The 25423-nt window shown below is 37.6% G+C and overlaps 1 protein-coding gene across 50 annotated transcripts in view; it reads right to left on the reverse strand.

The window, feature by feature from the left end:
- Window positions 1–25423, reverse strand: part of ANK2 (ankyrin 2) — a 671298-nt gene that overhangs the window by 78567 nt on the left and 567308 nt on the right. For all 50 annotated transcript variants that reach the window (XM_045055950.1, XM_045055954.1, XM_045055948.1 and 47 more), the window contains 5 exons: window positions 20634–20831; window positions 15300–15398; window positions 14492–14590; window positions 9001–9099; window positions 7966–8064 (listed from right to left, as the gene is read on the reverse strand). In XM_045055950.1, the coding sequence (XP_044911885.1) occupies window positions 7966–8064; window positions 9001–9099; window positions 14492–14590; window positions 15300–15398; window positions 20634–20831 (594 nt within the window). The remainder of the gene's footprint in view (window positions 1–7965; window positions 8065–9000; window positions 9100–14491; window positions 14591–15299; window positions 15399–20633; window positions 20832–25423) is intronic.

A 25423-nucleotide genomic window follows, 5' to 3' on the forward strand; every position in this document is an offset into this window, starting at 1 on the left:
TAATAATTAGTCATATTGAGAAAGCAGATTAACGTTTTCAGGGCTTCCCTAAAACAAACTGAGTGATGTCTCCAGAAAAGCTTTAAAAAGAAGCAATGAACATATGTAATTTGTTAAAAACAAAGCCATCGGAAAAGAAGTTGCAAACAAGGTGAAAGACAAACTGGGCAGAAAATGTGACGCATGTCTTCTGGGACCAGAGGATCCATGGGTCTGCGGTTCTGGTTTGTCGCTTATATGCCTTCCACCAAAGCACTCCAGAGCTGTCAAGGCCACTGCCTTCCATTCCTGATAGGCAATGGAAGGTTAAAAGACCAGGTTCTGAAGACTGGCTACCTGGGTTCAAATTCTAATTTCATCATTTATTAGCTATGAGGCACAATTTCCCTGATATCTCTGTGCCTCAATTTTCTCATGTGTAAAACAGGGATAATAATACTAGTTCGTAAAACTGTTATGAAGATTAAGTGAAATAATATAAATAAGAGTTCTAAGAACAGTGCTTGGAACATGTTAGCACTCAAATATCTGCAGGCATAACATCATTATTATAACTGTAATTCAATACTAAATTCATCCTAAAACTGAAGAGGCTCTGAAGTTTTTAGTCATTCAAGGCACTCAAGAAACATTTAGAATGCCTACTGCATACCAGGCACTGTGTCAGACATCAAGGATATTACATGTTAAAAAAAAAAAAAAAAAGACAAAAATCCAATCTCACTACTTGAAATATCACCTAAAGACAGTCAAGTCTCAAGCTCATATCTCTAGTGTCTGCATTGAAAATGCATTAAGTGCATCGACTGGCATTTTAACAGGAACGCTACCTAAGTCAAATTTTTAATTAAAGCCACTAAAATACAATAATAAACAGCTTGTCTCAGGATTTTAAACTTTGCTACATAACGAACAGACTTGTTTTAATGGCTATAATGACCCTATCACCAGTTCTTTTCTTTCCCAAAGCAGTAGAGAACTTCAAATATGTTTACAGGGTAAGTCAACTAATTTGAAAATATATTCACATATACATGTATATCTGTGTGTCTAGAGGGACTGATGAAATCACAATGCGATACTACCTGCCCTTTCAGCGGTCCTGTATCTCCTCCGAGAAAAAGCAAGACAAAGTGGCTCAGAAGAGCCAGGTATTGTAGAAAGGAGAGGCAGGGAGGCCTCATCTCTCCACCTTACAATCATGTTCACAGGTAACATTCTCTTATACCTCTAAGTTTTTCCATGTATCCTCTACCAGAAACATTCTTCTCCCTCTTTTCTTGGGCTCATATTAGAAGTAACTTCCATGGAGAAACATTCCCCAATCCTCCCTGATGAATTTATTTTTAACTGTGACTATCTGCTGTTATGTACTGTTACAACTACATCATACACAGCTGTATGTGCCTTTATCTGCTCCCACAGAAGAGTGTGGGTCATTAACGATATGATTGTTTCCACAGAACCTGAAACATAGTTAAGTGCTTCTCAAATATACACTGAATAAACCAATGATAGACAATTATGCAAAATATATTTTAAATCCACATAACAACTGAATAGACTTTCTTTTGGGTGACAAAACAGTTAAAGAATGGGAAGAAACTGAGAAGTCAGTCTCATGTCATCCCAATGAAGCCACAGTTGAAGATTAAACTACTAAATTCAGCTTTCCTGCTGAATGTTGCAGATGGTGTTTAAAGAATTCCATAATGTCTTATTCACCAAAAACAAACTAAACTTTAGGAAAAACAAAAGCACCCATTCAAAATTCTGGATAATAACAGGTGGTCAATAAATATTTGTTAAATGAACAAACTTAAGACTATCATTTACTTATTTCTATATTAGTTTATAAATTTAACATGACTAGATTAAAACCTATGTTTTATACCAAAGGTTTTCAACTCTAGCTGCTAATTAAAATCAGAGAAAATTTTAAAGCACTGTCACTTGGATCCCATTACAGAACAATTAAATAAGAACCCCTGAGGGCCCAGCTATGAGTATTTTTATTTTTATTATTTTTTAAGCTTATTTATTTTGAGGGAAATTGAGAGAGACAGAGAGAGCATGCAATTGAGCAGGGTGGGGGAAGAGAGAGAGAGAGAGAGAGAGAGAGACAATAGAGAGAGAGAGGATCCCAAGCAGGCTTTGCAATCATGGTACAGAGCCTGACAGAGGGGCTGTATCTCACAAACTGTGAGATCGTGAGTTTAACTCAAGAGTTGGAGCTCAACTAAGCCATCCAAGTGCCCCAACTATGAGTATGTTTAAAAAGCTGTTCAGATGGGTCTATTGTGAGCTCAAATGGAACCCATTTGGAGAAGCGTACAAGTTGCAAAAAGTGATTTGCATTTAAAATAGAGGAAAGAGACAGTGACATCCTATTAAACTATGATATTCTATTAATTTTTAAATAAGATTCTCAGTGTAAATGATTTAAAAATGTGAAGGGATATCTACTGTACTAGACTACACCAGAAAGTTTATTTTGCAGAAATGTTCTAGAGTATTTGCCCTTCAGAGGTCACGTTCCACAAGAGGATGCTTCTGTATTTGAAAATAAGTGACAGAAATATTTTTTAAATGATGAAGTTAACTTGCCCGATATTCTTAGTTTGTATCTTCAGACACTGATAATAGGACCGTACTTTCTTTGAATTTCTAAGAGTGGAAATAGCTTTGCTTTAGTTTGGTCATTGAATACTATCAAAGTTATTATCAGCAAATATAGGTGGCAATCAAAAATTAACACACAGTGATCACACTGGTCATAGATATTTTTCTGTAAATATAGTAAAAATGCCCTCCACATGCAATGTAGTCAATATAGTATGCATTTGTTCGTGATGTAGTGCTTGACCTTTAGAAGGCCATCAATAAATACATGTCAAATGCACAAATAAGCCCTCCTACTTATGAGTAATATTATAAGAAATGAATACATATTTCCCTTTAAAAAGAAGTGTCCTTTGAAAACTTGATTATCAAAACATAAATATATGGTTTCATACAAATGCATCTGAATAGTACATAGAAAACAAGGATATAATTAAATGATCACGGGCTTCTCCTCCTGCTATAGAATCTAAGATTCTGTAGTCAAGATTAGAAACCACTCCAAAGTTAAAATGGTGCACAAGGCACAAATTTAATCCTATGTAATTAAATGAGATAATATGGCAATATAAACAGGATATGATAGATGGAAGGCTTAACAATGAGTTTTTAATATACACTATGATGTGGGAAAGATGTAAAAAATAAAACAGGAGTCCTTAACGTGCTGTTTTGTGAATAATAGATAATATCTGGTTTCTTTTAAGCAAAAGAAAGTGTGTTTCACTGACCTCTACTTAGCCCACATCCCTTGTCGACCATTTCCTTTGTATCACATACTCACCAAGTCACCACAGCACGATGAGTGGTCTCGGCTAGTATGCCACCTTCTAATGCCCACACACAATGGCTCCCATCAGTGGAGCTACGGGCTAAATTTGGTTTTGTTCCCAAACCTATTTATACCAATTGTACATGTTAACAGAATGTCTGTAATAATTTAAATAGTATGTAAATAATATTTTTCTATAAAAACTAATGAAAATGGTTTGGAAATCTCAACATAGGTGAGCCACCAAAAATAAGTGCTACTCAGGTGTGGCTGAAACAATTATACAGAAGATTAGAAAGAAAAAAAAAGTATGTCAAAAGTTTAAAAAGGTTCTGCACTCAGCATAGTGTTGCTTTATGATAATATACTTTAAGTATACATTGCTTTAAGATAATATACTTGATAATGTTTAAGCTTTAAGATAATATACGTTGCTTTAAGATAATATACTTGATAGTATTTAGATCAAGATATAGTTATCAAGATATAGATACTATCTATTAAGATATATCAAGACATACTGTCAAGATATAGATATAGGATATATACACAAATAAAACATAGTATGTCATAATGATGTTTTTTTTGCGCAAGAATGATCATTTAGCCTTCTTCTAGTCAATGGACCTGTATTCAAAAAAAGATCTTGACTCCACCTCAAAAGGTGTCAGATAACTTCAAATGGATTTATTGCATTGCTGTTGTTATGATTCCTGTTTGAAATGACTTACAGCATTAGATAAGATTTAGGACACTGCATATTTACATTTCCTTAATGTCTTGTCAAAAATTTCCCCAATGTTTAAATGCTAATGTAAATACAATGTTATTTTTATTTTAGTAGCTTATTCAGTAATTTATGATGTCATTGTTATTTTAGTAGCTGAATCAGTAATTTTTAGTCTACACAACAGTGATCATATGCAACTTAAAACATGATCATTTCTGAAATTATGTAAATAACACAAATAATCAATGACAGCTGATCAATAAGTAGAGGGATGAGTCATAGCTCAGTCTTCCAAACTGCTTTAGGTAATTGAGCTTGTCGGCTTCTGATGCCAGAAATGTGTCCCCCACACTTGGATGTCCATTCTGGCAAACACACAATGATTGTAATCCTGGGAGAATGCTAAACTGCCTCATATCCCCCACTGGGTCTTACAAAGTGAAGTTAGAAAAGCAAAGGTTAAGGAAACAAACCACAACTCCAGAATGTCTCAGAAATTTCTGAAGCAGTGGCTTCTCCCTTACAGACTGCCGCTTTACTCTTCTCTCTACACAATGACTTTATTCATACATTGGGGGAAAGAACTCTGGAAGGAGGATTAGCATGGGAAACTTTCTTTCATGGAAGAGAACCCACATGGCTGCTCAAATGGCACATCGTATGAATCTACTTATGTGAAATTTGTACATTTGTTGTGTAGCTGTAATTCAACTGTTACGCTTAAATGGTGGTAACATTAAATTTAATTTTATTAATTTTACATAATTATTAAATGGTCTCTGCTATTTGCCTATTCACCAGTGAGTAGTTCCAAATTGTCCTTAGTGAATCTGCAGACTTTAGAAAATAATATTGAATATGATACCTCCAGGAAAATCAACAAATAACACTATTTCAGTGGGTTGTTTTTAATAGAAAATAAGGTGAAAACACTTCTTTTAAAAGAAAATTTTAATGTTTGTTTATTTTTGAAGGAGTGAGAGACAGAGCGTGAGCGGGGGAAGGTCAGACAGAGAGGGAGACACAACATCCCAAAGCAGGCTCCGAGCTGTCAGCACAGAGCCCGACATGAGGCTCGAACTCACAAACCGTGAGATCATGACCTGAACTGAAGTCGGATGCTTCACTGACTGAGCCACCCAGACACCCCTAGATTAAAACACTTCTTTCACAAAATTCATGTTAAACTACTTTTAGTAAAGTCAAGATCAGTTATGTCAGAGTGATTAAGAACATGGTCTTCAGAATCTGACAACCTAAATTTGAATCTAGATCTACCCTCAATGCCTGCCATATCTGTAATCGCTAAATATTAATTTTTAATATCATTAAAATTATGTTAACATGTGATAACATGCTTCACATAACAATATGTGAAAAAAGTATGAATGAAAATCTCTTCCTAAAGAGAGGAAGTGCAAAGTAAGAAGGCCCACATCATAAACAGGAATAAGTTCGTATTTTCAATCCTTAATCCCAAATTCCATTTCACGAAACAATAAAACTCACAATTCTAAGAGAAGAATTCAATACTGAGAGGCAGAAAGCAAAAATAGGGCAGCATCAAAACATGTTACCAATAAAATTAGCTATTTAGATAAAGGGGGTACTTGTTTAGTTACTGTAGGCAATGACTTCTCATCCCAACTAAAAACAAACATGCTATTATGTTTTACATTTGTTTGTTGGCTTTTTACCTAGAAACTTGATTTCTAAGTATAGTGGTTGTGATTGAGGAAATGCTCAGCTAGGCAGTGTAAAGAATCATAGTTACCAGAAAAGATAAAAAGCTCACAGCTCTAAGAGTAGTTTTCGTATTCCACTAGAGCTACCTGTGGTAGAGATATGACCACATGTCTAATTTCTGAAAGGTATCTGAACTTGTTTAGTGATAGCATTTAGCAAGCTAATTGCTCCTGTTTTCAAATATAGAACTATACAGTTAAAATCATTCACTCTAAGTAATATTTATGAGCCTAGAATCCCTTTGAAACCAGACACGTAAGTCCCACAGTTCTGTTGATGTTAAGGAAGAATTTATACTCTTACAAAGCATGCCTCATTCTCCACTCCCATTAAACTGTAAGCTGCTGGTTGGGGAGGGGAGGGGAGAGGGTTGGTGGTGGTAACGTTTTCATCACTAATGACTCTTCAGTACTCAGCACAGACCCCAGGGCATATTTTTTATCTAATAAATATTGAAAAAATGAGTTACTTAAAGAAATGAATGGAAAAGCAGATCAAATAGGAAAAAAAAAAAAAAAAAGCAAGCTTGCCATCTAGTGGTCACTTGATAAAAATGTATGTACGTGATAACCAGAGCATGGAAAAGCTAATAAAGTTGACAGAAACATGACTTCTAAGAATTGATGTGCTTGGCCACTAAATCTTGCCACTAAAGCCTTTACTTATCTGTGATTTATACATTGTTTCAAAGTTTCCAAATAAAGACACATATTATAGGTTCCTAATATGAAGATTTTCCTCTTCTAGTAATCATCTAGTAAGAAAAAGCCATTAAGATTCAGCCACACATAACAATTGAGAAGTATAGTGATAGGCAGTGACAAGACTTGTTTTTTCTCCTATATAATTTATTGAAGCTATACCTTAAATCTTTAAACAAAATATTGTGGTGCACTAGCTGAAGGTTTTAAGATTCTGCTTGAGAAAACAAGCAGTACTATTCTCTCCCATCTAAATTCAGGCTGTGTCTTGCAGTTCATTAATAAATCATACTCCACTCTATTTAAAATTTCACATCAAACCAACTGTATTCCATCTACCTCAATGTTGACAGGGGCTTGGTGTCAGTCTGAAGAATAAAATTCCTTTCTTTTTCCACATATCTATCAAAATAAAAAAGTGTTCTAAAACTATATGCATCATTGCTCGCTTAAGACATTTACTAGAACCCCATCCAGACTTTTTTTGTGTTGATTTATGATCTTATTGTCTCTAAAGAACATCTAATGTTCTACTGTTGCTCTATTTTTCTATTTTAAAAAGAAATTAAAGAGCTGTTGTTCTTAGAGTTCATGCTTAAGAAAAAAACGTTAAGAAGTAAGTTCAAAGAGAATAGCACTTCCACTTTCGGCTGTGAGTCTCCCTCTTCCGAGGCCTCCGTTAAGCTTTGCTCCAACTGAGTAGTAAGAGAGCCTTACAACTCACTATTACCATAGCCTTCACTCTCCTAGAGTTTCTCTGGCAAACGGCAGTGATTATCACTGCTTCTCCTAAAGAATCAGCAATCATATTCAAAGCAATAAAAAAAAATTAAGCATATATATATACTCTGTCATGATACAGATATAGTTTACCTACTAAGTACAATCAATTTTCTTTTTCAGTAAAGGAATAATCAGAAATAAGAAAGTGAGGATGAACTGTTCTCACGGGAATGCATTTGATCCAGTCATGAGCCCAGCATCTGGAGGTTGAGGGTCTTTCCAGAGGCTGGAGTGACCTCATGGCCAGGATCAGAAGTTTGCTGTGGAGTGTCCTACAACTGTTCCTGCAGTAGGTGTCACACCCAACTACAGTGAAAGGGCAGAGCAGCGAAACGACAAAGAAGTCAGTCCGGGGCAGTGGGGGGGGGGGGAGAACTAAACATAATAAAATTATGTTTACATTTTATATGGGTTGATGTTAACTAGAGGAAGCTAAAACCCCTGTATCCATTGTGTAAATGTATTTATTACATCTGCATACTTCTATGTTCTGCAATATAGTCACCAAAAGAAGTTCAAAAACCAAAAGCTCAACGCGTTTTATACGTGAAAAGTGTGTGGCTTGAAAACCAACACAATGGAGCCAAAGCCCATCAGTTCCTTTTACTCACCGTGGTGGTGGTGGTGACCTCCTCCGTTACAACCTTCAGGGTGTCGACCACGGAGATGTAGCCCAGACGCTTAGCAATCGCCAAGGCAGTGTTGCCATTCTGGAGACAGTGAAAGAGAGAAAGAGTGAGAACTGAGAGGGAGGATTGCGCCCTGAGCCAATGAGCTCACCGGCTGCTCCGCATGAGCCAGCATTTCCTTCCAAAACAAGGCACAGCTTAGGAAAATCACTAGTTTTTACCATTACAGCTGAATCTCTTTGTAACTTCTTTAGACTATAGCCCAGGTCACCATGGTAACACAACAAGCTGCATCTGCCTGCTCTTCTAATAAGAAGCACTTGACGCTTTAACCCTAAGGTTGTCAAACATCCCAACAGATATTGCACTGTGTTTAGGAAAGTACCTCTTGATCGGAGAATGATGCCTCCAAAAATTATTAGCAAGTATCAAATATTCTTACTCCTCATCAGAGGTCAGGCCATCTGCTGCAGGTAAGATGTTACCACAGGGAACTCAGTAACATATTTAGCTACAGCTGTGCACAGAGCTCACGGTGCAGCAAAAGAGCGCGAGCCAGCAACTCAGGCTCCAGCCCAGGCCACTGGGGATCCCGGTTTGTTTAATTGCACCGCTTAGTTTACATTTCAATGGCTCCACATCCCGAAGAGCTTTGTCTAAGCCAGCAGCCTCGCAAACTGTGCTCCCTTAAGAAGGCCGGGCGGGAGGGGCGGACTCGCGCTCACATCTGAGCGCCAGCTGTAAGCAGAGCACGTTCCAGCAGCCTAGACGCAGGGCCCCACTCCCCCGAGAGAGAGAGACGGCCCGAGTCGGGCCCACGGCTCTCCCTCCCCGGGAAGCACTACCGGAGAAGTCACGCTGATTTCTGGAAAGGCTTTCCAGAAATCCCGGGCTTTCCAGAGTGCGGGGGTTTATCGAAGGGGGATGTGTCTGAACTCAGCTCAGACAAGGGGCCGCCAGGGCGGCAGAGGAGAAGGAAGCAGCAGCGTGGTGAGGGGCAGCCGGCGCCTGCCTTACCGCGGTCGTGGCGTTGGGCTTGGCCCCGTGCTGCAGCAGGACGTTGATGATGTGCGTGTGGCCCTGCTGGGCGGCCTGGTGCAAAGGCGTGTAGCCGTTCTGTGGGTGACGGTGGCGACGACGGCCCGACCATAGATTTGCAGCGGGAGAAGGAAAACTAGGTTAGCCTTCATTTTGAATCCCTTAGTCTTATTGACAGCAAATCCATCAAGGATGCCTTTTATTTGGAGCGCAGTATCACCACCACCCCATTTCTCACCAGCAAATACTCCCTCTCACCTTATGGTCTGCTAAACGAAGAGAAAAGACTAGCTGATGAAATAGACTAACAAACTCCAGATTATAGCTATTATTATATGTTAACTAATTAGCATTAAAAATGGGTATGCTGAGAGATTTCTAATGACAGAAGGGCATTATCACAATGATTTCTTCCCCGGGGAAAAAGAAAGAGTAAAATCTCAAAATCTTTTTAACGGAAAGATGCACAGGATATTTTCACAAGCCACTGCTTGTTTGTTAGGACTTTTCTAATAATCTTTGGGCCAGCGTTAGGGGTTCTAAACCAACGAAAGGAAATCGAAATCTTCCATTCCTTTCAGAGAGCAGCTTTGGTCCAAGAAGAGCACACTTAGAGAATGGAACATTTCGTTGAAAGCTGAGTAGCCCACTTTCAACAAAAAATGACTTTAAGAATTAGGTTCTTTTTAACATCCTAGTCTGAACTTCCTCATAGCTGAAAGCTCTGTAATCCGTGATTTGTGAGGAGCTGCTGGTGAGGTTAATGGGAAGCCAGTCTTGCTCGGAACTCCAGTGGGTGGCAGGTAGGACACAGGTTGGTTGCATATTCATGTTAATTAAACAAAGGGCGCCAAATCCTTGGAGGCACAACAAAGCATTACTATCTATTATTCATTGAACATTCACTTTGTGGCGGATACCAGACCTTATATTTGTCTTTTAATCTTTGTTATCATCCTAAAAATGAAGGTGCTTGGTACATAGTTGGTGTCCCATAAATAATGAGTGACTGAGTGAATAGATGATTGAATAAATGAATATTTTTCTTCCTGTGTCAGAGGTGATTAAATGGAAAACAACAGTTAAATCATTTCTTTGTGATCATTCTAGGTTCAGAACCTGTATAGATCACAATGGCCAATGGCTATCAGACTACTTTTTTATTATCTCCCTGCCTCATCCTGATAAAATTTCATCTATATATTTGAGACCCCATTGTCTGGGTTCTAAGTTCTGAGTAGTCCATTCATACCATGAACTTGTAGGAATATATATCCCTTTATCTAGTGTCACTGCTGCCTCGTGACCAATACTACTCCTATCTACATGAAGTGTCTGTATGCACAAGGTGCCACACGATTCCTTCTATGCTTTTGCTGTGGCTCTTTTGTCCATGGGAATGTCCCCACATGTGTGTGAGTCTATCAGTCTGAGAGCCTTTCAGTCTAGAACATCATCAGCCCTGCCGTGTTTGGTATTCATCCCTGCAATGGAATCACCCCAGGCAACCTGGAAATATAAACCGATTACAGGGACTCTGAGAAACCTGCTATTGCAGGGACTCTGCTCTCAAATAAAGTAATTCATGGACATCTGAGAAGCATAAAGTAGTGATATTTTTTTCCCGAAAATTCTTCCTTTCCATTGTGTTTACAAATGTTCCACCAACCAAATTTAATTCACCTCTTCAGTATCAACCAAGTTCCACAAGCATTTACTAACCACATGTTATGTGCTAAATAAGAGACACTGTGCTTCCATAAATTAATAATGTCAGAGTAACATTCTTGCCCCCAAGAGCTCACATTTTTCAAGTTGTCAATGGACATCATAGCCAGGAAAATGTCTCCCGGGCCTGACTTAATTTAACCTTTACCTGAAGCTTCTGGTGCATGAGTATATTTGCCAGGGAAGTCTGGAGGAACTCAAAAACTTTTACATGAACATTTGGTTGCAGCTTACCCATGGTCTTAGGCCCATTCTGCTAGGAGCTCTTGACCCAGTTCTACCAACTTTTAGCATATCCCAAAACCCCTCTAACCCTTCATTTTCTCATTTGCAAAAAGGGAATGGCCAAGATTTCAAGTCTGGTGAAGGATCAGATGTGTTGTCTGTGTAACTTTGATTTATCTAAAGTTATATATGCTAAGAAACATTATTTTGGTATTTTTTTTCTTCCTCATTGAAGAATTATATGATCTTTGCACTATATTTCACAAAGAAAATTTTCTTTTACATGCTGAAGTTCTAAACCCTTTTCGCAAATTGATCATATAATTAACCAAATCTGGGTTACCTCAAGCTGATGTTATAGCGTTTCATTTTAATTTTAAGCAACTAATAGTCCCATAAAACAAGTTCACTCTTCTAAGTTCTTATACCAAATCATGAATGTTTGAGGGGAAAGGCAGTACATATGTTTACATTTTCACAGCAACAAAACAAATTTTTAGTAACCATAGTTACATGAGATGTGAGGCAGAAAACATAAATCCTTTTCCAAAAATGCCATTTGATGTGAAAAAAATTCTGAAGTGTTTATTAAAAGAACATCTTTTGATTTATGTATCTGTCCACTCCTCTGAAGACATATTAAAAGAAATATTTTCTTCCAGAAGCAAGTCAAATCTACATAGTTCAATTTTTAAAAACTTGAAAATTTTAAATGAGATTTTTCTCTCAACCAAATGTCTATGTGATTGAATATCAAACCCCAAGCGGGTAAATGACGTTATCTAGACAATATGTCTGGCTTGTAAATATTATTTCAACATTGACACACTTAACAAAAGTCTACAGTAACCGTTTTCAAGTTCCACCAAAGTCTCATTGCAGAGCTGCCATTATTCCTCTCAGAAGACCTGGATTCCAGTAAGGATGTCTGTCCTGGGGGTGTCTGGGTGGCTCAGTCGGTTGAGTGTCCGACTTCAGCTCATCTTTAGTTTGAGCATTGGGCTTGCTGCTGTCTGTGCAGAGCCGACTTTGGAGCCTCTGTCCCCGTCTCTCCCTGCTCCTCCTGCACTCATGCTCTCTCTCTCTCTCAAAAATGAATAAACATTAAAAAAAAATGTCTTTCCTGTACGCTTAAGTGTGATCTGACTCAGCAGAAATGGGGTTGGGTGCTAATACCCAAGAATTCATCTTCAACCTTTTACATGATCTCTAAGTACAATTTCATGAAAAGTCCAGAACTGCTCAGAATCTAGGCAGCAGCTGTTCCTCCCAGAGTCACATGAGAAGTTTTGAATCTTAAATATCAATAGTAGTAGTTATGATTTTAAAAACAACTATTTTTCATTTGTAAATATGCTTATGTACAGACATGATTGTGCTTCTGCTTCTAAGAGGATATAAAAAGACTAACTTCCAAAACTTAGGTTTCTAATTATTAGCATCTTTGAACGATGACTTTGAAAACTCTTGAATGCGCTCACACTAATTTAGTCGAGCCCACTCACATAGCTGCAATAAAGAATTTCTGATATATAAACTTAAATGAACAAACATGTAATTACATATTTCTTTGAACCAAAGAACCTGGAGCTGCAAGTTACATTAGGCATCGTAGCAGTAGCTATATTATTCACTTCTCTTTCCCTTGAAACAATTTGAGTGCCTGGAAGTATGGTGTCATGCTCCAACCTTGTTTTGCTGAGTAGGACCTTTCAGTTGCCACTAGAAAAAACATCTGGGCTCAGGTCAGCTCTGCATTATCCTTGAGAACTTGCAACCCAGGCCTTACACACCATTGTCTTACTAAGCATTACCACGTGATAGTCCAAATGTGACAGAGTTGGTGGGATTGGTGGGGATGTAAACTGATGCAACCACTATGGAAAACAGTATGGAGGTTCCTCAAAAAATTAAAAATAGGACTACCATATGGTTCAGAAATTCCACTTCTGGGTATTTATAAGAAAACTAAAACATGAACTCAAAAAGATATCTGCACCCCCGTGTTCATTGCAACATTATTTATAATAGCTAAGATATGCAGCAAACTAAGTGCCCATCAATGGATGAATGAAAAAATAAATACAATTGCACATATACACACACACAATGTAAATCATTCAGCCATAAAAATGAATGAAATCTTGTCATGTGCGACAACATAGATGGACCTGGAGGGCAACATTCTAAGTGAAATAAGTTAGAGAAAGAAAACACCATATGACTTCACTTCTGTGCAGAATCTAAACAAAACAAAATCCAAACTCATAGATACAGAGAACAAATTGATGGTTGCTAGAGGCAGGGGGTGGGGAGTTGGGAGAAACAAGCGAAAGGTATCACAGGGTAATAAACATTTTTTAAGTGAAATACAATGGATTTAAAGTTTACATGATATTGAGTGTCCTGTGTTCAGCTATATCCTCTGTATTTAGAGGGCGAGATCCTTCCCTCAAGGGTGAAGAAGAGGTGGTTAGAACATACCCAACCTTTTATCATACGTCACCAATAAAAACACAGAGATTTAGAGGTATGTACTGCTAATAAAAATGTTTTACATGCACATTTAAAAGGGAAGCACTATTGCTATTCACAGGACGTAGTATGGGAAAATACTGTTGTGAGAAAGTGAAGCACTGATAAGCTAGTTTAGTTGTAGGGAAGTTATGAAGTGGTCGCCTGGCAACTTAGTTCAGGTCACAATATAGAGACTCGAAAACAAGGAAAAGGATGACTAGGTGAGAGAACTCAAGAGAAGGATTTCATAGCATGGAATAAATGTCAGGTAGGAGACTGAATGATGACTGATAAGATTTTAGGTACAGTGAGTTGACATCAATGACCTATAGCGATGTAGAAGTTAGATCATTATACCATAGCTTTGAGAGCTTTGGCCCTGAGGCAGACTGTCTGAGTATGAATTCCAATTCTTCCAATATACACTCTGTGACCTTCGATAAGTTATTTAAATTCACAGTGTAAAATGGAGATAGGACTAGCATCTGACTATGAGGTAATTTAGGGATTAAATGATTTAATATAAATAAAGTCATATATAATGTATATGTGACTCACAGCTTGCATTTAATAAATATTAGTTTAAAAATTTAAAAAAAAAATGAAAGGCTCAGGGTCTAGGCTGCATGTCTACATTTCTTCATGTGGAAAGAGGGGGTGACAGGAAGGCAGGCCAAGGCCTTGAAACAACATGAAGAATCAGCCAGAATATCAAAGTGTTCTAACAGGCTTTTATTGTATTCTGCAGTAAATTGTTAACTGGATATGAGCTACTTTAACTCTACAATAAAAGTAGTTCTGAAGCTAACCTACCTGGCTGTCAAAGGTTATGAGAATGAAAAGCCTCAAACAATTGTACAAAACTATATTGCTTATTCAAAATCACTTCAGAAGAACTAAAAAGAAAAAAGTACATTTGTAGCTATGGTGAGCTAGTGAAGTGTCCACAAGGCAGAAGCTTTCTGCTTATAGAAAATAAAAATGAGTACACATATTTTACCTTGGTTTTTGCGTTGACATTCGCACCCTGCTTCAGAAGAAAGTTGACCATTTTCACATTTCCATAGTGACAGGCCACAATTAAAGGAGTGTAACCAAGCTAAAATAAATAAATAAATAAATAAACAAACAGACAAATAAATAAGTACTCTTACTGGTTAATACTCAAGGAGAGAGGGATTAGGTAGAATTTCAACTATGGTATGATGGGTAGAAATTCTATTCCACTGTGTAAGTATTACTTAGCAGATTATTGACACTTTCTGTGGATACAAATATGGACTGAAGCAGATCCCGGAGCACATGCAACTTCAGCAAAGGGAATTAGACACGTGTGTGACTTCATCTGACAAAGGCCCAAGAGAGACACAGATAACTGAATCTGAAAACAGAGATGAGAGATGGAGTCTGATAGCCGGATGTGGAAGAGATACATGAAAAATGTAGCTTAGGTGGGCTTGAAAAGTTTCATGGCATAGAGAAGGAAAAGCCAGTTTAAGACCGAGGGCTTGGAGGCAAGTAAGCACAGGAAGAAAAGAGCAAAGTCACCTTGACTGGCAGAAGCAATAAGGGAGAGAGGGTGGACTTAAGCCAGCACTGTTTTAAAGGGTCCTGATATCACCATCTCCATTTAGACTTGATTCCAGCAAAACTGGAGAACCGTTATAGATTTGTGAGCAAAACAGAGTCATAATTAATTCAGGATGGACTTTTGAGGAGAGGGGCTTGGACTTGGGTGACCTAAATGGGGGCTACTGGGAGTCATCCAGTTCAGAACCTGTCACACTATTCAAGGTGATTTGCTTTACCTTTGTGTGAGCATCCTGGTCAGCCCCATGCTTAGTAAGAATGTCAGCAACATTCACTTTATCTTCCTGGGCTGCAAGGTGTAAAGATGTGAGTCCACTCTAGAGAGAGAAGGGAAGCAAATGGGTATATTTGGAAAAGAAAATATATTTCATCATCTATAATGTCATATCTATTAAAAAAAAACCCAGAAAATTCACAGGGTCTCCCAGAACCTGCAACTTTTGATATCTAAGACAAACCCTCAAAGTTAATATGTCTTTCCATTTATGACATATTCTCTAAGTTAATCAACACTTTCAACAACAAATTAGATTTTCTACATTTGGGTACTTATAATGTACTTAAATATTTATATTATATATGATGTATTTATGTTATATTATAATGTGCTTAAAATAACTCAGCTAATAAGCTTCCAAACAACATTCATTTTTTTTTTAACGTTTATTTATTTTTGAGACAGGGTCACAGCACGAACGGGGGAGGGTCAGAGAGAGAGGGAGACACAGAATCTGAAACAGGCTCCAGGCTCTGAGCTGTCAGCACAGAGCCCGACATGGGGCTGGAACTCATGGACCGTGAGATCATGACCTGAGCTGAAGTCGGACACGTAACTGACTGAGCCACCTAGGCGGCCCAACATTCATTTCAAATCCATCTGTGCCACCTGCTGAAATTAGTTATTCCCTTAAATAATCAATCAACCAACTTCTACTTTATAACTGTAGCAATAATCTGTATTTTCATCAATAAAATATCGTCTCAATGTAAAAAGTGTACAAGGTTACAGGAAATGAGTTGAGAACAGTTTTCTCCAGTACCCAAGGATAGTATACAATCTTGGAGTTTCCTCTAAATACTAAATAAAAAGTGACCCCATCATTTATTTTTTTTTAATTTTTTTTGTGTTTATTTATTTCTGAGACAGAGAGAGACAGAGCATGAGAGGGAGAGGGGCACAGAGAGAGGGAGACCCAGAATCGGAAGCAGGCTCCAGGCTCCGAGCTGTCAGCACAGAGCCTGACGCGAGACTCAAACCCACAGACTGTGAGATCATGACCTGAGCCGAAGTCGGACGCTCAACCGACTGAGCCACCCAGGCGCCCCGTGACCCCATCATTTATATACAGCACCATAAATCGGCCAGCTTTATGTAAAATGTTTGGCATATACACATCAAGTAAATATTTTGATTATTTGTATATGCAATTAAAGTACAGTTATGAATTAATACAAGATGAAAGAAGAGGGAAAAACTGGTTTATTAAGTCAATGCCACAATCTGGCAGCCTCACTACACATGCAAGTAGTTTCTAACAAACAAAACTGACATTAAAAGAATCCCTTTAAATCCTAAGTCATTTGTGTATTTAATGGGTATTTTCTGACTACCTTTCATATGCCATGAAGTGTTGTAGGTATTTGAATATATCAGTGAACAAAAGTTTCTTCCCTGTATGCTAGTTAGCAGTATATTCATTCCATGTTTCTCTCCCCCTACTATTGCTCAAATACCTGGGATGTGCATCCTCTTCCTGTACATCCTGTAGCTGTATACTGAGGTAGTTTCTGTATGTTCTGAGTTGTCAGCCCCCATCCACCTGCCCACCCCTACTCCCACCCCCACCTCCACTTTCCCAATTCACATCCAATTAGAATCGACCAGCCTCCCCTGACCATGGATTTGCAGTCAGGTTAAGTTGAGACAGCTAAGCCATGTTCTTGAAAATTCATGATCTCTAGCCAGGGAATACTCCTAGAAATGGACAAGTCCTCTGACATTTAAAAAACAAAATTAAAAAAATGTACAGAGAGAAAAACATTCTCCAACTAGAGAGAAGTTTTTTTATTTGAGGCCTGGGGCTTTGAAATCCTTATAGTTTTGGCTGAGCTCAGCTTTGAGTTCTATAAACCATCAGGATGAGATGGAAGATAGACCTTTTGCATTAAAATGTGCTCACTTCTTGGGGTGCCTGGTGGCCCAGTTGGGTAAGCATCCAACTCTTAATTTTGTGATTTCACAGTTGGGGAGTTTAAACCTCATGTCGGGCTCTGCCCTGACAGTGTGGAGCCTGCTTGGGATTCTCTGTCTCTCCCTTTTTCTCTGTTTCTCCTCCATTTCCGCTCTCGCTCTTTCTCTCTTTCAAAATAAACTTTGAAGAAAAAAAAAAGGACTTTTTTTTAAGTTTTTCTCAAAATAAATAAATAAACTGAAAAAAGAGGACTTTTTTTTAAAAGTTTGTTTGTTTTGAGAGAGAGAGAGAAAGGGTGAGTTGGGGAGGGGCAGAGAAAGCCAGGGAAACAGAGAATCCTAAGCAGGCTCCCCACTGTCAGCACAGAGCCCGATGTGGGGCTTGAACTCATGAACCATGAGACCGTGACCTGAGCAGAAATCAAAAGTCAGATGCTTAACTGACTGAGCCATCCAGGTGCCCCAAAATGTCCTTCTAAACAAATACTATACGGTCCTAAAGTATGAATAAAAGGACAAAACAGAAGATTCTTCCTCATTTTGAGTTTCTTCATATGAAAACAGCAAACACAAAAATGTTTCTCTTTATGGACACAATTGGTCTTTTAAAATGTCACTGAAGTGACTATGAAGGGAAATGATCATCAACTATCTCAAAGATATTTTAAATGGCATGTCAAATGTATCTGCTGTTTTCTATACTATTTGCAGAATAGATTTTCTACAATATAAGATTGCAAACTAACAGCCAAGATGAGAATCCTCTACACTTTTTTATGATAAAATTGCATACCTAAATCAAATTATGAAAACTTTTCTAATAAATCAAGAAAATAGAAGATGTTGAAGGACTTCTTTTCAAAAAGAGGAACTTATTTCCTGAGATGCACTAGTGGACTCTACAACTGATTTTTCATTATCACATGGTGACTGGATAAGAAATGTAATATAATTTCTATATTTTAGTTCTTATTGAGAAGTAATCATTTGGAGAGTATGAAATTATTGATTGCAGTTGGTCTTGAATAGCAAAAGAATATATGCATGTTTCAAAGGCTTTAGAAAAATGTATTATTGGCTTTGCTTTTTACCTGCAGTTGCATTAGCTCATTATAATACCAACCAAAGGGTAAGGTTATATTTTTATAGATAGATTCTATATATTGTATTATTATTAAGATATATATAAGCGTATTCCCTAAAGTTTTATTCTAGTGACAAATACATCATATCTTCACTTAGGACAGCACTCAAATCTAATATTGAAATCATTGTTATGAAGATAACATAATTAGTTTGTGGTTCAAAATTGAAAACATTTCTTCACTGTGAAGTATGCAACTCAAAAATATTCATAAATATTCACTGACTGACTGATAAAACTCCCGCAAAGGAAGTAATACGTTTAGAAGAATACTATCAGAGAGTACATAGTTAACTGATTCCAGATATGAGTACACCATTTTTACAAATTAAAAATAGCAGTATCAGAAGCATTGCATGATCAGTTTCATGAAATGCCTAGAATTTCATTCTACTCAAAATTTTGCTTGATTTGTTTATGGATTTCTTGTGTTTATTTTCAAATGCATATTTGTTTTTAATGGACAATAAAAACTCTCTGCCCTCTTCATATACTGATGTTAAATGAAGTATTCTACCATTGGTCTCATAGTGAGAATAGCCCCAGTAGGTAAATGACCACCTGAATGGCATGGTTTAGATGACCACAAGGAAATCCATGCCCCAGACTGTAATGACAGCTGATATATTGAATGTAAGGCTTAATCATGTTCATTCATGTTAAAATATAAAAAAATATTTTTTGGAGAGCTAACTCTATAATTATTTCTGACTATAAAAAAGGATCTGTGAGGACTTTAGATAGAGAACAGAGAAGTGTATAAGGGTAAGGGATTTACTGGAGCATTTCTGAGTGATAAAGACACAGAAAAGGACTCTAGAGGCATTCAAGACAACTGTCTTTTTCATAGTTATTTCTAAAGGACATAATGCTACATAACGTATTGATAAATGTTATTAAGACCAATTTACAACTGAGTCTCCAAAAGCATTAATTAGCTCAACGGTGAGATGTAGAAAACTCTGTATTTGTGCGTTTGTGAAAAATCCTAAGAAACTTAATTTTCACTAAACCTATAACTTGTCTTACATAAAGCATTAAGAGATCTAAATGATGAGCTAACTTGGGGCACCTGGGTGGCTCAGTCCGTTAAATGTCTGATTCCTGATTTCAGCTCAGGTCATGATCTCACAGTTCGTGGGTTCAGAGCCCTGCATCAGGCTCTGTGCTGTGTCAACGCGGAACCTGCTTGGAATTTGTTCTCTCTCTCTCAAATAAATAAATAAACTTAAAAAAAGTAAAAATAAATATATAAATGATGAACTGACTTATAAACATAGGCTTCAACTTTTAGTTTCTCAGCAGCTGGCTCCAGGGGAGTATATGTAAGTATAATGTTTTACTATACATTACATAGATAGGTAGGTAGGTATGCAGGCAGGTAGGTAGGTTGAGTTATAGATATATATAGAGAGAGAAAGAGGGAGATGTATAGACAGACATGTACTTCTAAAGTCCAAATATTTTCATATTTGAATAATATCTTTTCCTCTTCTTCCTAACTGTTGCTCTATTATAGTTAGTGTGCTTGTCCTCAGGAGCCATTTTCTGGAGAAAGGCTTAAATGACTGCAGTTCTTTATTAAAAACACTAATTCCCTGGCCGCCACCACCACAACTACCCAAGCTAGGCTGAAGTTGGCTATACAGACTTCTAGCGAGTTCCTTGTCCCCACCCCCCAACCTCTCAGGTGCCTCTGATGCTCAATCGGGCTCCAAAATGGCTTGGGTAGTGGCCATGGACCAACAGCTTAGAAGCAGTTGTTTGGGCCAGATCCCAGAGAACTGTCACCTCTCTCTGTATCCCTCACTCTCACTGTCTCTGTCTGAAATTTGGGATTATGACCGGCAGGTACTATGGCAATCTGGATTGACTTCTTAAACTGAAGTGATGTTACCTCTTCAGAGCTATGGGGTCATCACTTTGCTCACAGAGAAGCAGAGAAAGTAGATCTGCAGAGACAGGTAAATGAAACTGACTCACAGGGAAAAGTCAAGATTCAGAAATGTAGCCATATAGGCAGAGAGTCCGCTTCTTGCTTCCTTGTGGTTTCTTGTTCATCGGAAGACTCGACTGTTACTGTCCTTGAATTCTATAAGATATCTCTATTTCCTTTTAATATATCCCCCATTTTTTGTTACACGTTGTCTTTGATTGGTTTCTCTTTACACTCATCTGAGAGACTCTTGGCTAAAACAAGAGGCAAAAACAGAATACCTTAGTTGACATGTGAATATTGGCTCCCTTATCCAGAAGCAAGGTGACCATATCCGTGTGCCCCTCCTGTGAGGCCAGATGGAGTGGGGTTACTCCTTGCTTTGTTACAATGTTAGTCTCCGCTCCATAGTTCAGGAGTGTGGAAGCGATCTGCATTTGATTCTTCTTGGCAGCAATATGTAAAGGAGTATAGCCATTCTATAAACAAAAAACAAAAAAACAAAAACACAAAAACAAAAACATATATACATCGTAAGTTTAACACTTGCCTTAATATATATCTTTGCATATATATTCAAGTAGGAATATATATTCAATAGGAAATAAGAATCTCTAATCAATAGAAAAGTTAAAAAGTGAGTTTACAGTAGATCTAGATTCTTACCCATTAAAGTTCCCATCCAACAACACCCACTCGTATCTTTACAACCAACATCAAAAGGCACCCATTCTACTGTAAGACAGGTATAGATACAAAAACCCCAAAGCTTAACATCTCTTTTTATAATATAGGTTGTCTCCTGCAGAGCAACATAAAATAAGTCAGGTTCCTCTTCCCTATGACTGTCCTTTAAATACCTAGAGATGGTTTTCATGTCTCCCTTTACTCTTCTTTCCCAGGTTAAACTTCCCCAGTCCTTCAACTATTCCTGACAGAAGCCCCATCTCCAGACCTCTCCATTAAGGAGGATCTGTTCTGGACTGATTTTAGTTTGTCAACACTGGTCTTGAACTGTGCTACCCAGAACTAAATGCTATGCTTCGGATACAGTTTTAATAGTACAGAATAAAATGGAATTTTATATTGTATATTTTATATTGTATATTTGTTATAACACTCCTGCGACTATGCTTCTAGCTGGATTGTACTTTTTACTTATTCAATAGCTATTTAGTAAGTAGCTAGCACATGCCACGCAGAGTGTGAGGATATAAAGGTGGACAAGATACAATCCCTGTCTTTAAGCGGTTGCGTTCTAATGGAAAAGATATTTAAAAAAAACAAAACTAGCTTATATTAATCCTGTGGCCAGGTAAAATCCTAGATCTCCCATTGCCTCTATAACCTGTGAGCTCAAAAATAGACATATGAGGCTACTAGTTTTATGTGGGAGTTTGTAGAGAGGACCAGAGGAATTCAGACTTTGCTGACAAGAGCTACACCTTAAACCCTATACTTGGTTAAAAGAAACAACAAACAGACCCGTGGAACAAATGTAAGTCTGGAACCTATATTGTTCCCTTTCCTTTTCTTTTTTCAAAGGTAGAATTTTATTTTTCTGGTAGAATTTTCCATGAAAAATGTGTAATAGAAACTAAAAATGGTGGTTTTGACATTAACTGTGTTATAACGAAGGTAAAGGCCGCATAACGATCAATTGCTTCTTGTGAGTTTATCACAAGAGGTCATTTTAGGTTATGTTATTTCCTGAAGCCTAACTGCAAAGGGAACCAAAAAATAAAAAGTAGTTTTCAGAATTTAAATGTCTTTATATGCCATCATCGAATCTTGTTCCTCAACGTCCTATGTTTTCTACCTACTCTGCCCATTTCTCCAAGTAAAAGTAGGCCTCTTTCAGTTCAGATAAATGACATTTCCCTTTCAGCTGCTGAGGAAATCTGGCAACTCTCGCTAGAAGCCTTTTCATGATATTATCATAGGTCCCAGATGCTTCAGGTGTTCTAGAACACAGCACTTAGAACCAAGAGCTCCTTTAAAATTTTTTTTTCAACATTTATTTATTTTGGGGACAGAGAGAGACAGAGCGTGAACAGGGGAGGGGCAGAGAGAGAGGGAGACACAGAATCGGAAACAGGCTCCAGGCTCTGAGCCATCAGCCCAGAGCCCGACGCGGGGCTCGAACTCACGGACCGCGAGATCGTGACCTGGCTGAAGTCGGACGCTTAACCGACTGCGCCACCCAGGCGCCCCCCAAGAGCTCCTTTAAAGGACACATAAATTTTTATGGACCATATAAATTTAGTATTTGTTTGGCACTGTAGTGTATTTTCTTCCATCCAAACATCTCCCATCCCTGCACATAGGCTCTACGCAAATTAGATGAATTATCACAATAAATTTACCAAGGTTAGGAAGTCAGAGACTTATGTGGATGAGAACAGCAGGTTTTATCAAAACAACATAAGAGATCATCAAAGAGAGTGTCAATTTTGACAATATAAGAGATCTGACTGTCCAGTAGATACTTGACCTAAAAGATCTGAAGAGCCCTCATACTTCATGTACAGTGACATTTTTTGGAATCAAATAACTAAAAAAAAAAAAAATCCAATGAAAACTAAGAAAAGCTCTGGGCTCTGGTAGAAACAAGCAAACAGATTCTAAGGCCCAAGAGATTATGTCTGTGGCTGGGACAGGTGGTTGCAGTGAATAGTCAAAAGTGGGGATGGGAGGGGTGCCTGTGTGGCTCAGTCGGTTAAGCTCCGACTTCAGCTCAGGTGATGATCTCATGGTTCATGGGTTTGAGCCCCACATCGGGCTCTGTGCTGACGGCTCAGAACCTGGAGCCTGTTTCAGCTTCTGTGTCTCCCTCTCTCTCTTTCTGTTCCTCCCCCGCTCATGCTTACTCTCTCTCTCTCTCTCTCTCAGCTTCTGTGTCTCCCTCTCTCTCTCTGTTCCTCCCCCGCTCATGCTCACTCTCTCTCTCTCCCCCTCAAAAATAAATAAACATTAAAAAATTAAAAAAAAAAAGGGGAGATGGGAGTGAGGGTCCAAACCAAGAAGGCTTTTTGGAGTAGTCCCAGAGGACTCATGCTCATTAACAGGCTGGGGTGGATGAGTGGAAGATACCAGAGGAGTCTCCTGAACACCCATCCTACTGTGAACTCCGGAGCAGAGTATTGCTCTACCTGGTCTTCTGGACTCCATGCATGTGGCTAAGACCATACACCATAGAGGCTAGAGATCAGGGATATATTTGTCTCTCTGGCAAAACCATACAGATTATTTTATAATTTAGATCTTCTCTCCCAAGTAGATTGAGAGTCTCTTGTGGGAGGAGAACAATGTTTTACCACAATCCTTTCTTTATACATAGGAAGAGTTAAAGTATTGTTGGCTATTGATGAAATCTTTCATATCTATGTTGATAATGGCCAGCCTGGAAAGTTCATGAAAAAATTACTGGCATGTTAAGTGAGCAGATATTTTTTATTCCATTGAAATAGTTTCTTAGCCTTCATTCTTTCATTTAAATGTATTGAGAACCCACATAATACTGTATGAGGTAATTCAGGAATATGCAAATGAATATTACATAATTACTGTCCTCAAGTATTTATAATCCAGCAGGAAGAAAGACATCAAATAAATACAGAATTGATGAGATTACTAAGAAAAGAGTATCAAGGAATAAGAATGATAAGCATAATTATCAATATTTGTCCTCCTTTTTTGATAGTTTAAGTATTTTATTTTTAGTGTATATTTGTACCAATAAAATATGCATACATATGTAATGTATAAATATATATGTAGACATATGTGTAGTTATATGTGCAAAGTTGTGTATATTTATATGTAACATACTTATATATGAAATATATAATATTAGACAGAGTATACTTTTTATATAATGTATCCCATTTTATTATATATGTATAACTATGTAATTTAAATAGACATGTGAGTACATATTTGTATAACAGAAGTAGACTAATTCTCTCTCTACTGCTTTGGGACACAGTGGACCTAGTGGTTAAGAGTGCTGGTTCTAGGGGCGCCTGGGTGCCGTAGTCGGTTGGGCGTCTGACTCTTAATCTTGGGGTTGTGAGTTTGAGGCCCATGATGGATGTAGAGATTACATAAATAAATAAATAAATAAATAAATAAACTTAAAAAAGAAGAGTGCTGGTTCTAAAGTCAAATTGCTTGAGGCCAAATATTAGCTCCATTGCTTTTTAGTCATGTGACTTTGAACAAATTAACCTATTCAAATATTGCTTCTTTATTTGTAAAATAGAAATTATTATGACACCAATCTCAAAGGATTATTATGAATTTAAATGAGATATTGCATGTAAAGTGGTAGGCACAGTGCTTGGCTAATAAACGGTGGTTGCGCTGTTTTATTATGTCATCTAACATTACATGACTATTTTCCTAACAAAATAAATACTTTTTCTTTTTAAATAAATCCTAATATGTCCTCAGTACATGTTTGCCGAATGAATTAATGAAAGGTACAATGATTACTTTATGTATCATATGACATTCATGTGTATTTTCAGTGTAAATAAGGGACAGCTCCAATGGCGAAAGATGCCCTATCCGTAGGTACAAGTCTTAGTTGGGACCATCTCAGAAGTTGGTGCTACATGTACACCAAAAAGGAATTCCTAGCCTAGGGACTTAAAAGGATGTATGTTATAGTTGACATGGATGAACTATTTAAAGAAAAAGAAATAAAGAGTCTTACATATACTACAATGAAAAACTTGAAGCCTAAAGGAATGAACAATTCAAAGGTTATGTTATAGGAGAACACGCCGTTTACAAGGGAAAAGAAGAAAACCTATCTGCCTTTATGAGGTTTCATTTCTCAAAATTCAAAACTTCAGTCTCTAGAACAGAGTGTTGGCAATAAGAGTCATCTCTATTGGTTCGTAGGCACATCCCCTTAATCTATACTGACTGGTAAAAAATCTTAAACGACTTTGTGGAAGCAACTGGTAGAAAATTTTTTAAAAAGTCAATATCAAAAGCTACTATCACTAGAACTACTTGCAATTATACGATAGCATGTGTTTAAAAAAAGTTCCCTGCAACA

Source organism: Felis catus, chromosome B1 (assembly GCF_018350175.1).
Source record: "Felis catus isolate Fca126 chromosome B1, F.catus_Fca126_mat1.0, whole genome shotgun sequence".
NCBI classification, from domain to species: domain Eukaryota; kingdom Metazoa; phylum Chordata; class Mammalia; order Carnivora; family Felidae; genus Felis; species Felis catus.